The sequence below is a fragment of the Mesitornis unicolor genome, unplaced genomic scaffold (genome assembly GCF_000695765.1).
Source record: "Mesitornis unicolor isolate BGI_N332 unplaced genomic scaffold, ASM69576v1 scaffold576, whole genome shotgun sequence".
NCBI classification, from domain to species: domain Eukaryota; kingdom Metazoa; phylum Chordata; class Aves; order Mesitornithiformes; family Mesitornithidae; genus Mesitornis; species Mesitornis unicolor.
Genome location: NW_010192740.1, coordinates 500 through 15003, shown reverse-complemented (window position 1 = coordinate 15003; position 14504 = coordinate 500). Strand labels below are relative to the sequence as shown.

The following is a 14504-nucleotide window of genomic DNA, read 5'->3' as shown; positions in this document are numbered from 1 at the left end:
GGCATGCAAGTTTGGATGGCAAAGGGTCAAGACAGCTTACACTCCAGTCCAGCTATGCATGTACTGCAGAAGTAGACAGACTAACATGGACTGAGATCTGCTGAGTGCAGCAGGGAGCATTTATAAGAATGTAACTGTTGCATGGAGCTCCCTGGCTAAAAGACAACCGACACATATTGCAGCTGAAAGCTTACCTTTTTCTTTTGAAGGCCTCCTCTTACAGCAGAGGGATCAGTCCAAGATTCCTGAGCTGCTAGAAGAGAGAACAAGACACTAATGTCAGACTTTGAGAAGGTGGCCACAGCAAGAACTCATGGTTACTTGCATGGTTTGGAACTTCCCTCAGCAAAAGGGCCATGGCCCCCATCATTGCAGCTTCAGACCATTTCATCCAAGGAATTTCAGGCCCACTTCATAGGCCCAAGAACTGCTCTTGCTTCCCTTTCTCTTTAATTACATTCTTAGCCTCCAAATACATGCACAGGCTTCATGAGGTGATATCTGGTCAGATTGAACTGGCAAACAACCACTCCCACAAAGAAAGCTTTATCACAGCTACTGAAGCTTTCTGCATTCAGCACAGGCTGCAGAAGTCAACCTCACAGTCAGGCCTGACCCTTGGTTGGGACCTGCATGTGTATGCACATCAGGGTCGGGGAGTTCCTGGGGTTCCCCAGAGAATCTAGCGCTTTAGTGCCACAGCAAGGGCTATGTTGTGGGTGAGAAAGTTCTCCTCCTCAACGCTCGCAGCAGTGCCTCACAGTGGCAGTCCTCAGCAATGCAGTTGCTGTGATAACAGGGCAGGGTGGAAGTGAAGGGTGGGTTGAAATTTTCCCCTTCCAAAATCATGTTTAGAACCAAAGCTTAGCCAAATTTGCTGGCTTCCCAACTATCAGATGCTTCCGTGGTACTTGGCTTCTAACCTCATTCCAGATAAGTAAAAATCCATCCAGCAACGCAATATCTAAAGACTTGCGACCACACTTGATTCTGCAAAGGTCGAATTCCAACTACCTCATCTGCTGCTGTCCTTTAAGAGTACCTGCATCCCTAGACAAAACCCCAGTGCTTCTTTTGTCACCCCAGTATTAATAACCTCAAGCCCATGAGACAGGCATAATCTGTGAGAAAGTGGCATAGTTCTAAGGGGCAGCATCAGAATTGCTGGAGCTCAGTGCCACACTTAATGAGCCACTGATCCTGAACTGAGCTTTAAAAATCACAGGGGAAGGATGCAAAAGGTGCTTCATTACTTTAATTACCTTTATTATTAAAATTCTGGCAGCTTCTTTTTACCCTCCCTTTTCCCATGATTTCAAGAATAACTCTCTGGTGAGTTTGGATCAGCAGTTTAATTAAGTTGGCACTTATTCCTAACTTGGGGATTCGGTGCACTAGAACTCTGCTGGCCCCCACCAAGCTGGTGGCCTAGCAGTCCCTGGCACTATTCCAACCCAGTGGCACTTTGAATCCTCACAGGAAACAGCTATTTAAATTATAGCCTTCACGCCAGGCACTTAATCATCAGACATGAGACAACAGGATCCCGCTGCATTTTGCTGGGATGAAACTCTGACTAGCTTGCCTATACTACTTGCGAAAGGATTTCTCACCAACCCTGAAAGGAGTGTCCCATGGCAGCAGTCTCCAGCAATGCCTGTACTAGAAAAGACAAGCCCATCACATGGTGGAGTCAAGGGTTACCCCAAGCAGAAAGGAGATCAGCAAACGTGTTGCTGTCCTTCACCCTTGTCCATGACGCTTCCCAGGAGCATGGGCTTTCTACAAGTGGAGACCTCTCTTCATTGCGCTAGTGAGAACGTGTGCATGAGCTGCTCAGAGAATCATAGAATCGTTATGGTTGGAAAAGACCTCTAAGATCACCAAGTCCAACCGTTATCTAACTCTACCAGGCCCACTTCTAAACCACGTCCCTGAGCACCGTATCTAGACAGTTTTCACAGACATCCAAGGATGGTGATTCAACCACTTCCCTGGGCAGTCTGTTCCAGTCTTCAATAACCCTTTCAGTGTAAAAGTTTTGATAAAGATATTAAACAAGAGTGGCCTCAGATCACGTTCAGGAGTTTCCAAAGCAAGCAAGTTTGGCCTGCCAGGTTGAATGACCTTACAGTCCCTTTCCAGGCTAAAAAGAAGAACAGAACAGTGACAGGCAAGAACGCACTCTCAAGGAAGCCAGTTTGCACTGCTGATCTGGGAATTCCATATACTGCCATTAAAACTGGGGATAAATGCTGCCAGGAGAAGGGAATTTCCCAGCAGAGAATTCCCACAGGGCACCTTCAGCCTGAGGAAGTGCTTGAAATCCTTGCCATGGAATCATCTTTTCTTTAACAGGGAAACATTGGGGTCTTTTGTTTGTCTGCTGAAGGGACAGCTCCTTTTCTAGAATCCCACTCCACACAGTAAGGGTTGCTTGGTGGTGTAAGTGGCTACCGAGTACTTGGATTTCCTAAATAAAGCTGGGACTCCCTAGATAACCTTTTGTGCCTGACAGATGCTCTTCAGCGCAAGCAGCAGTCACTGCCACTAAGACACTGAGCCTTACCCCACTGGCAACTACTCTCCATCAGCAATGATTCCAAATGAGAGAAATCAGTACAAAGCATCAGTCAGATGCTATGGTCCTAGTTCTCCCTAGCAGATGGACTGAGATTCAAAGCCAAACCTTGCCCTGTAACTAAAGTCAGAAGGGCTTTCCAGTTTCCCTTGAAATAGAGCCCCCAGGTTCTGCTTGGAAAGCTCTACTCCACCACTTCTCATGCTGGGACCCACATTTTCCAAACCACCTGGGGAAAAACACAAGCACAAGTAAAGCCATGCATAAGGCTGGGAGCATAACAGGGAGAAAACAAGAGATGAATTACAACCACTGGTCTGTTCCTTGCCTAGAGAACCAGGAAGAAAAAGGGGCTGCTTCCCTGTCCTGCTGGCCCAGCAACTGCCTGAAGGGACACAGAGACTGAGAATGCTCTAATACCTCCAGGACTAGGGGAAAGTAGAGTCCCACAGACATGCAAGGAATCAACAAATACCAATGAGCATGCACACAGGAAATCATGCACACACACCGCACATTTCACTGGAAGCAGCAATAGTACCTCCACCACAGGTCTGGAGGCTTCTCTGGGTACTACCTGCATGATCCACGTGGGGATCTAGCCAAGGGAAGAAACCTGAAAATCAAGGCAGGGTTGGAGAGTCATCATCACCAACAGCTTTTGCTCAGTGAGTAATGTCCCTGGACTACTATCTCCAGTAGCTTTTCAGAACGAATTTGTCCAGCCTTAGCTCAGAGCCTTTGTGCATAGTCCCCACATGCTTCACACAGTGGGATTTGCTATCCTTGGTTAAACACAGCTTAGCAAAGGATTCAGGGTGGAGGCAAACCTCAAACCCTTAGTTCCTTCACTCTCAGTGGCCTGGAGAAGCATACACTCAAAAATCTAAGGATTTTCAGTGTTCCTCTTAGGGATCTCCACAGCCTGGCTAAACTTGTCCCCTGAGAGTGCAAACAAAGAATTAATGAGCAACAGATGTGGTGGTGGTGTGGAAAACAGAAAAAGGGAATGCCCATCCACTGGGAACGAAACTAGGTCCAACAACACTCTCTTTCTTCATCATGCCAGCAAGGACTTCACAGTACTGGATTCAAACTACAGACCCAGAAGGGAAAGGCTCTAGGTCTAGAGCACTGCACAGAGGGATCCAGGAGTGATTCCCAGGCATGCACTTTATAGCAACAAGAAAAAATGGGGAGAACTAAGAGAGCACAGCAGAGAGAGGAATTTTATCTGGAAGCTAAGCAAGGGGTGTCCCATGGACAGAGAAGCAACACCCTGCTCTCTCAGCATTTCAAACGCACTCCTTATGTAAGCTAGATAAGCAGGGGTGAGATCAGCAAGCCTTCCACCAGGCATTCCCTGGGAACCACCACTGTTTCAGTCAGAGCAGATGCCTCTCAGCAGATGACTACTCAGGGGGCACTGGGGACCTGAAGAGACAGCCTCTTGTAACCATAAGCTGGGGGACAGAAGAGCAGCGAGCTGAACAGGCTGAATGACTCTGTCACCACTGCTGTGTTTCACCACCACAGCAAGACTCAGCTCAATGTGCCTGTAAGGTTAACCTCAGCACCACATCCAGCCTTTATGGTGACAGACCAGACCTCAGAAGGTCCATACCCATTATGTACTGCAAACCCCATCCAGGAGTGTCCTGGATACACAAGTAGTACTTACCTGTGGGAGGAGGAGGAATGCTGGCTGCTGGCAGGGGCTTAGTAGATGGAGCTCCAGGACCTCCCTGAGGGTAACCCATGTTCATGGGGCAGTTGAAAGGTGCTGAAGAGAAAACTAGAGGAGACTGGCTTGCCACAGGGAGAGGACAAGCTGCTGGAAGCTGAGATGATGGGACTGAGGCTGGAGTGAAGAGGGCAGGTCCAGGTGGTGGAACACCAGGAGATGTCATGGGCATGGACTGTCCTGGCAGAGAAGGACCAACAGGTCTGAGTCCCACTGGTCCAAATGACTGAGGCTGTGACACAGCTACAAATGAAAAACAGAGTGTATCAGCACCACTTGTTTCATGTGCAAACTACTCCTGATGCTCTCCTTCATGCTAGTAAGTCTGCCCTTCTCCAAGCCTTACCCTAGAATACTCATACCAGGTGTATCACTCATAACCCAGGCTACATCAGTTGAACTCTGCCACAAAGTTACTCGTGGCTTCTCCACGCCTGTATATGCTTAGTATCAGTGGACGTGCAGCAACAGTAGCTAGAACTAGATGTCAGAAGCACTGAACCTCTCAGACAGCTGAATTGTTCTTTGCAAGTGCAATAGGCCTGTGAGAAAGAAAGTAGAGCTGCCATCCATCTTGAAGATTTTAGTCTAAGAAAACCTAGAGGATGGACACGAGCATCAAGACAGTGCTTACCTGGCCCTGAAATGGTTGCTGGAACCAAGCCCAAGTTGTGCTGCGGGTATGGGGGCCCTCTGGAATAGACACTTGTTTGTGGACCACTGCTGGCCTGGGGAGGGGCAACATGGTGAGGTGTCATAGACATTGCTGGCACTGGCTGAGGCGTGAAGAGAGAAGGCACTGAAGGCTGAGAAGGTGCTGGAGGAGCAAATGATGGCTGATAGCTGGGCTGCAATTAAAGAGCAAAGAACCTGCAAATGGCTGACACAGTCATGTGCATAGACACACAGGCAGAAGCACTTTTTATCCCTGTCACTTCTCAGGCAAGAAAGATGCTGCTGCTGGCAGTGCCCTGGATGGATTGGATCAAAGGCCTTTCCCACCACATAATTTGCTCAACAAACCGAGCATCACACTCTTCAGAGCAGTCTTTTGCTGTCACAAGAATTAGTCATCAGGAGCAAGTTCCCAAACAGTGACTTGCTGGAAGCACAACCAGACAAAATAATGAAGGAACAATAATGAACTAATAACGGTTGGAAGCAAAACTTCCTGAACAGTTTTTTTGTGCAAGAACTGAGATTAAGCCATATTATGCTAACTTTACTGAGATATGAGAGTTAGAGTGAGTGAGAACAAACCACAGCCCCTTTTTCCTCTCAGTATGAGATATATCAGTGGATCACTACACTTGTAACAGTCTCATCAAGTGACTGCATCTGGGACAGGGCTTTGTGAAAAGATGCCAGACAGACTACTTTTGGATTATCACAGAGTTTGTGTTTGCTTCAGTGAAGGACATCACTGATGCTTCCTCAATGCCTGCAATCTGTGTCACCTCATATTCCTTTGTATGCCTTCCACAACCCAGTAGCCTTCCTCCTTCTCCCCAAGCCGTGAACACCTGAGTTGAAGGCCTACCTTCTCTGGATGTCTGGGACCCGTTTTGTGTGCTGCTCCTCCAGGGGCAGAACCACTGCTGGCTGCCAGAGATGCTTGTTTAGTGACACCTACATTGACACAAGTGTAGGGGAAAGGGGGTGGCTGCTGATCATCCACATTCTCTCCTTGAGCATGGAAAAGTCGGTCTCGGAGCTGTTCAATCAGGAGCTGAAACAAACTATGCTTTAGGAGAAGTGCCTTGAGAGCCTCAGATGAAAGGTACTGTGGAGGCATTCAGAACAGACCTTGACCCAAAGCACTGAGCATCAACCTGAAAAACTAACCATTTCCCCAAGAGACACCAGGAAAAACAAACAAACAAACAAATCCCACACACAAACAAACAAAACCCGTAACCAACAATCTGGAACAACACTTGCTCTATTCCCAGGCAGATGAGGTCTCAATCTTTAGACTTTCCCCTCCTCAACCCCTACCACCACTCAGGCACTAGACAGGCTTGTTTCAAATTGCAAGATGACCTCCCCATTCCCTTCCTCTACCAGCTAGTTTCAGGAATAGATGCAGCTTCCCTGGAGAATTGCTTCCCAGTGCTGTTCTCCAGGAACCACTTTACAGTTCTATAGTTCTCTTCCTTTCCCCTGAATCAAAAGCACCACAAAGAAAAAGCAAAAGAAGACAAAAGCTGTGTCCCAGAAAAAAACAAAAATGCCACCTCTACTCTCAAGTTACCGTAATTAAAGTGAAACCTTAAGTCCTGATGCATGTCAAAACCCAAGCGCGCTCTCATACAAAGTACCATTTTTTCCCAAATACTAACCTTTCCCACAACAAACATTTCTCACTCACCTCTTTAGAGCTGCTGGGTAGGTAATTCATTGCAGCTGCCAAGCATCCTTGTGATGCCAGGAGACCGGCATACTGGGTGATTCGCTCTGCCAAGACAGGGCCTGGCGCTGGTCCTGCTCTGCCTTGGATCATCTCAATGGACCTGCTCAGCACCATCACCTTCTCTATGAGATCCTGAATAAGGCAGGGGTAGGGAAGAAAAAGACCTCTCAGGGTCTGACTCATTTTACTGGTCCATCCCAAGCTGAGACCATACCAGATGGCTTTCCCCTCTTTCAACTGACATCGTGTCCGATGTGAACAGAAGTTACTCCACTCTGCACCAGATACTACCACTGATTACCATTTCCTCAGGTCCACTTTGTGGACAAAAACTTTTATGGTAAAGGAAAAAAGAAAATCAGAAGCCACAAGGACATTCCAATCTTTCATGGGATCTTTTTACTAGGAAATTACTACTGTAACTCCAGGAGTTATAAGCGAGCAGTTTGGAAGAGGAAGGATTAAAACTATACCAAGAAAAATTCACTAGGAAAAACTACCACTGCTGACAAACAGACCAGAAGGGTTTTAGTTATTCAAAGCTCCTTCAGCTCCTAGAAATCAAATGAATATTTATATCTGTAGAATCATATATGCATCATTGGCTGATAACGGGTAACTGGGAGGAGGCCAGTTTCAAACATACCCAGGAATGCTGAAGATGCCTTTTTGTTGCTGTTATTCACTAGTAGGGTTACAAAACCAGGGAACTCTGTAGCAGGCAGCATTATCTGCAGATATTTGAGTGAAAGACTTGTCTAGTTCATCCCAGTGACTGGTGGACACAGCAGGGGTTAGTGACTTAGCCAGGACTGGTGTAAGGATAACAGGTAAGTAACAACACTTATGTAGAAGCCCAGATTCATCTGCAAGCTGTGACTCCCCGTGCCTGATCATTCTACTTATAGGAGGAATAATACAGTCTAGACTTTATTTTATTTTGCCAAAGGTTGTTCTGAAGGTACAGCCAGATGACTGCAGCATTAGTTAGGCATGGTAAGCACAGCAGCAAATGTACTCCCAGGCAACCACCAGTAAGAAAATAGGTACAGTCTAAACTTCCCTGCCTAAAAGGAAGCAGAGATTACATCAGTATACAAAGACAGGCAGGTAGGTCACAACTCCTCTCCATGGTTGGATTTAAGTGCAATGTTATCAGTACTCTCTAAACACACAAGCACTTAATATTTAAGAGTGTAAGTCTCCTTTAGATGTAAGTCCGTAATCTGGGCTAGAAGGAGATACCTCGGTGACTACAAACAAGTGTCCACTGTTTGCTGGAAGCCAGATACTCTCTTTGATGGGATAATGCAAACAGATCACGGCTACCAGATTGGCCTAAAGAGGAGTCAAACCAACATCATAGCACCTGTACCTGCAGGGCAAGGGGTGACGAAGTCTCATGGTTTTTTACCCAGCATTCCACCAACCTCTCCACATTGCCTGATGAGATATAGCAGAGGCAAGCATCATTGGACAGGGCTGCATCTCCCTCTGACTCTAGGCGGGCACCCAGCATATCTAGAGAAGAAGAAATACAGCCAACATTTAACACTCTCTTTCTGAAGCACTCATTAACCCCAATGCTCATCTCTTAGCAATCCTACTCTGGCTTGGCATGAAAAAGTGTTGACAGCTTTGGATCTCCACTTAATTCTTGGATAACACAGAAAAATGGGCATCACTAAAGAAATCCCAAAGCCAATTTGGTTGAAAAAAAGTGATTTTTTAATGTATCTGCCAATTTTTATATATCTTTCCAGACATATAAAAGAAAAAAAGACAGAGGAGTTCAGTGAAAAAATCCAATGCCTTTTTTCTTTTTCCAAAGAGGTGTGGGAATCTCCAGGCAATGGCAGTGTTGAGTACCAGGGACATTTGGTAGATGCCAATGTTTAGCAAATGCCAGGAGGTAAAAATGAGCTGGAGCTATCTCACTATAAACACCACTGCTGCCACTTTCCACTCTTACAATTTAGTCTGTAAAAGAACCACGTTTTCTTGCATTTCAAGTTATCTTACTTGTATAAAGTGTTGGGATTTATCTAACAACACTTAGCTATTCTCATCAGCCAGGAGCTAGTTCCCAGCTAAGCAACATGAGTAACTTAATCAGACTCAGTCACTAGACTGTCCCTCAACTTTGACTCTCAGAACAACCAGTTACTGACCATGTTGGACTATTAAAAGGACTGACAAAACTACTGAAGCCATTAAACATTCATTAATGTCTGTTATTGAGCTTAAAAGGGAGAGGAATGTGCTGGAATGGTAAACATCTTTCAGATGGAATGAAGCCACCTGACCTTTTACTGTCAAGGAAATCCCTTTCTCCCCAAAATAAAAGAATAAATATCACCCTCTTAGTGCCTCTCAGTCTACTGCCTATCCCAGTTTTTTTTCCATGTTATTGGTAGAGGTGACAGAAAATATCAGCATATATAACTTTACACCATGACTCTCAGCTACAGTGTGCATATATCATTCTCCTAACACAACAGTCCATACTAATTTAGTAAGTTCCAGCCAGCAGTAATAAGGAGTGCTTTCCTTCCTCCGCAGTACCCACTTCTTTCTGTGAGCAGCCCAGAGTTGCCCTCCTCTAAGGGAAATTGTATCAAAACAGTACACTGCATACCACAGAGCTCCCTATAGTCCTCATGCTTTGAGTAAGTTAACAAGATGGCCAGTGCCTCCTTCCAGCTCTGCAGATCACATGTGCAAACAATATCTCGCCAGTTCTGCTGCACAATGGAGGAAAGCAGCTGTAAGGGAAGCAGAAGGCCTGTCAGTCACTGAAGACAATGATAGCTGACTGCTTAAGCGACTGCACCCACAGGGATAGCTCACTTTCAGGCACACTTCGCACTACACAGCAACTACTTCACTGTACATTAAGGTCTACCAATCCTAGCATCCCAATGTTAACAGTAATTGGAACCCAATGTCTCTAAAGAAAGTAAAAAAGCACAGCAAAGCACTTAAGGGAATATGGAAACAGCTGCACTAGGCAAAACTAAAGATCTGTAACACACACCCTGCTTCAGAGCAGCTAGTATCAATGACTGGGAATACAGTGTTAGGATATCCTATTCCCTCTTACACTTCCTCATTTGTCAGTTAATAAGCTAGGGCCTTCCTAGCTGAGCTGTAAAGGGGCACTACGCTCTGCAGGTTACAAGCATAGGGAGCTGAGGCAGAAATTAAAAGAAAGGAACAGAAAACACAGGCATCCTGGATGGGCAACATGAAGCCGTCACAAAATTACCAAGAGATTAGAGTTGATGTCTAGCCAAGAGGAGATGCACAGATTCTGCTAACATTCTACCTCTCGCCAAAGTATTTCCACATATATTCAGACAAACATCTGCCAAGATATTGGACACCTTCCCCTGCTCAGTGAGTACACAAAACTGTCACTTACCAGGGAGAGTTTTGTCTTATGCTTGGCAAAGTAGCGCTTCTGGGTCTCCTTTAGGAGGTTCTCCCCACCAGCTATAGCTAAGATGATGGCATCAGCAAAGCGCTCTGCCCGCATGCACAGCTCCACTGCACTCTCAAAATTCCCCAACAAAAGGGCTTGGCTGATGAGTCCATCCGTATCTACAGAGGTGAGAAGCAAAGTCAGCCCACAGGGTCATCATCCAGATGCACTGATGCTTGTTTTAAAAACTGAGTGGTAAAAACCAGTAACATACGGAAGCCCAGCTAAAAGCAGCTTTGGAAAGTCAAATCAGGTCTTGCACTTTAAAAAAACTACTGACTTGACATTAAGTCTTCCATTATCTAGAAGATTTTTTTTTAACAGGTCTCTAATCTGCAAAGCTGATTTCTTTGCACAATGCTGAGAAATGCTGTGTGATACTGGGATAGGTCATGTGTTTTAAAAGTATCCATCTGCTGGAGTGGATCAGATTCCTTCTGGTCTCTCTAATTTTCTGACTTTCCCTCCTCTCTCCTTTTCCTAAAAGGGCAGAAACACATTTCATGTAACATACCTTCTGTCACAGGAATCTCCAACGTGCTCATATTCTGTGGGATGAGGTTGTCAAAAAAGGCTGAAGAGGAGGAAACAGCAGCTACATCATCACTGGAATTTACCAAAAGCTGTGCAAGGAATGCAAGAGATTAATTAATTCAATGAACACACAGATCTTGCTCAAAATGGCTTAATGGAACACACAGTGGGATGTGGCTGCTCTCCATTTGGTTGAACGTGCTCATATAAATCTGATTTCAACTTGGAAATCCATCATGCCTCCTGTGACTGCTCCATCAATCTGCACAGTTTCACCAGGGCAGCAACAAGTGCAGTGCTGCTACTGACAAAGCTTAGGAGATTGACAGTGTAAGACATACGTGCCAACGGTATTGGTGGCCAGCATTCATCAACTCAACTGCCAGCCCTTGAGCAAGCTGAGTAATTATGGATGGAATAGAGATAAGCCCAACAAACGATATCTGTAGGATCACAGCTATGCTTGATGCTCTATCAAAATGGAGGGCATAACTGCTGTCCCTAGAATATCTCAGCAAGTGTTTAAGGTTTGTGAAGAAGCATAGTCATTTGAGCATAGCAGTTTTAAATAACTTAAAGGAGCAAAATTTATAGTGCATGGTGAACCAGGCCTTGGGAAGCATCTGAAGATGGACATCCCCAAACCACGAGAATACATTTCAAAGAACAGAGGTGAAAAGGAAAGACATGCAAAAGAAATACCACAGCAGAAGCTTCACAAAGGAAACCCAGAACTGCAGCATGAAGTTAACCTGAGGTAAGGCTAATTCTATCATTGAAGACATCAGCGCACTGGTGAAGCAAGCCTTTTTGCAGTGTTAACAGCCAGAAGTCCATCTTCATCATTTGTTGAATTGTTTTAAAGCCAGAAGGGACTGTTATGATCATTTATTCTGACCCTGTGAGGATCTGTCCGAGGGCCTGTGAACTGCCCTCTGTGATGCCTGCATTAAGCCCAACAACTTGGGGTTGGAATTACACTTTCCTGTTCATTCTGCCCTCCACAGCACTCCCAGACTGACAACATGTACAGGACATACCTGATCTGTCTGTGCAGCGTTTGTCTCATCTGCCTCAGGAAGTGGCTGTTTATCTGGAAGCCCATTACTCAAACGTGAAGCAATCTAGAAAAGTAACAGACATCCAGAGTGAAAAGCCTATCAAGATGAAATGCCTGGGCAGCAAAGCCACCAAGTGACTGGCAAGCCCCAGACACAATTCTCCCAGCTCCTTCACCTGTGTGAAAAGTTCCACCTCTCCCTATTCCTGGCTGGCTGCCTATTAGAGGTTATTTATTCTTTTCAAAGCATTGTGCATGCTGCTGCAAGAGTTTCCTTCTCTGCAGCTCCATCAGTGCTATGCCAGACTGTCTTCATCCGTCATCTTCTTCCTGGCTGAGGAATCCCCTGAGATGCAGAGAGCTGGATGCTTGAAGAAGCTCTCACAACTGCACTGTTGTTATATACTTCCTAGAGCACCAACAACTGGAAGCAAAATAACTGGGCTTAAGACACCTTCAGTTTGATCCAGAACAGCCACAATTATACCCTTAAAAGTGTCCACATTTGCTTTTTAATGGGTGATACTTGAGGTGCCTCTTAGATGTTATGTCATATACTCTGGTCTTTTGTGTGCTGTGAGATCACTTACTCATTTCCAATAGGGACCTTACAACTCTCCTGCAGCAGCTCCAGTCTTGTAAAGGTTACTCTCTATCAGAAAGACCCCTTACCTTTTTTTGCAGATCCTCTTTACTGTAGCCCAGCAGCTTAAGGAGTTTAGTCCTGGACTCCGGCTCCAGGTTCACCTGAGTCCCAAAGGATATTGAAAAAGACAAGAAAATATGTAAAGTCCTGGACATCTATACACTGCCAATGGTTGGCTGCTTCTGGCAGCAGCAAAGTTTAGAGCTCAGTTTATAGACAAGGAACTCAGCTATGACAAGTCCACCTAACGACTACTGTGGGAAAATCTATGGAATTTAAGTTATAACAACAATAAAAGGGTGAAATTCAACTTTTTCACATATTTACAATTGAGGTACAACTGCAAATCAGAGCTATGACTGTATGCATACTTAGTGTGCTTGGTTATTAATTGCCTGGATGGTCTAGGAACTGCCAAGCTAATCTCTGCCTATTCAGCTCCATTTGACATCTTAAAGAACAGGAATATAAAGGGGTAGAGATGACTACAACAAACACATTCCACCCTAGGACCATGAAAGAACTGACCTCTGTGTTTCACCACAGCTATCCTACCTTCAAGAAGTTCCAAAGGTTCTCATCAAATGGCAACTTGGATGTCTGGATCTTGCCCTGGCAGTAATCAAGGAGGTTCCCTGACTGCAAGGCCATCTGCAGTTCTCTGGATCGGAGCAGGAATTCTGTTTCAGTAGTGACTTGACTGATGAATACCTGGTGTGGGTAAGTCTGCTGCATTTGCTGTCCAGGAGCTTTGGTAAGACCAAAGGAAATAAGTTTTCCTCCAAACTGAGAAAGACAGAGGGAGACACAGTAAGCATTCTTAGAAACAAAGGTAAGAACAACTCACTTAGCACAGATACAAGTGTGATGGTTATCAGTCTTCAGCTGAAGGGCTTGTGATGTGAACTCCCTCAAAGTCCCTTACACATTGAACTGTTTGGGTTCCTTGTGATCATGACTGGAGCTTGAGTCCACCTTGCTGAATGAAGAGCTATCAGGCCTAGCCAATTGCAAATTACAGTACCATTTGGAACTGTGTGCTCTTTTCTGACATGGAGAGGTAGGCTGCAATGACAAGAACTATCATGTGAATGGTAGGCATTAGACAGGCAGAGAACAAGCCAAGCCACAGACTAATAGAACAATTCAGCCTTTTGATTTAGGAGCAAAGAGGGGAAGAAAATTAAATACCTGGATAGGAAGGAGAAAGACAGAGGAGAATGGGAATGCATGTCACAGACTACAAGGACAGCTTTTATGAGTCTTCCTTAGCTTTGTTAACTCTTACTTATAACCTCCCTTTCTCTGCTACAGGACTCTTTCTTGTTGGAAATATATCTGAATGCTGAGCAAACGAGTTTTGCTCCATGAAACACCAGACTGCACCTTAAACAAGCATTAAAACAACTAGCAACAGGGAGACAAACCTGTTTCTCTAGTGAAAGAAAGCGATTGTGTCACAAGACAACACATCTATTGCATTTTAAGCTAAGGATGCTCTATTCACTTACTGCAAACGAAACACCCACAGGTCTGCGAATCCACTTGGGTGGCTTTTTTAATGGTGGAATCATGGTGGTCTGAGCTACTTGCTCAGGCACCTGCAGAGGAGGAAGGACCTGTCCTGTGCCAAAGGGATCCAAGTTGTTGAAGGAGGAAGAGATCTAGAAATGGATGGAAAAAGGAATAAGATATAACTGAATGCCTCTCTGTATGGAGTAAGCACAAAAAACTATGGCTCAGTAATTAGTTACTTCCCTTGTGGATGAAGAAAAACAGCTATTACAGCACCTCTTTCTGGAATACTACCAAGGTTCCATGTGAGAGTAACTGTATTTCCAAACAGTTCCAGAAATTATTTCTCAAGAAAGCTTCACCTTGAGAGATTTTCAAGTAATTTTTCCTTAGCAAGATGCAAATTCCCTAACAAACACTGCCTTGTCTAGTACCCAGCTCATAAACACAGGAGTTACAAAACGACTTGTTTTATGCAAGACAATGACAACATATGGTCAAAAGTTGTCCAACTTATTTCTTGTTTT

General features: G+C 45.0%; 1 protein-coding gene across 1 annotated transcript; it reads right to left on the bottom strand.

Moving 5' to 3' along the window:
• Window positions 1–194: 194 nt before the first annotated feature.
• On the bottom strand, window positions 195–14126 carry LOC104533868 (protein transport protein Sec31B-like; the record flags this gene model as incomplete). The annotated part of the gene is made up of 14 exons (XM_010187192.1): window positions 195–250; window positions 3159–3197; window positions 4263–4568; window positions 4960–5173; window positions 5866–6054; window positions 6697–6870; window positions 8114–8259; window positions 9377–9503; window positions 10163–10341; window positions 10737–10845; window positions 11797–11880; window positions 12489–12563; window positions 13018–13248; window positions 13974–14126. Coding segments are annotated over 14 exons (2082 nt in total), but the record flags the coding sequence as incomplete, so codon positions are not given.
• Between the last annotated feature and the right edge of the window lie 378 nt (window positions 14127–14504).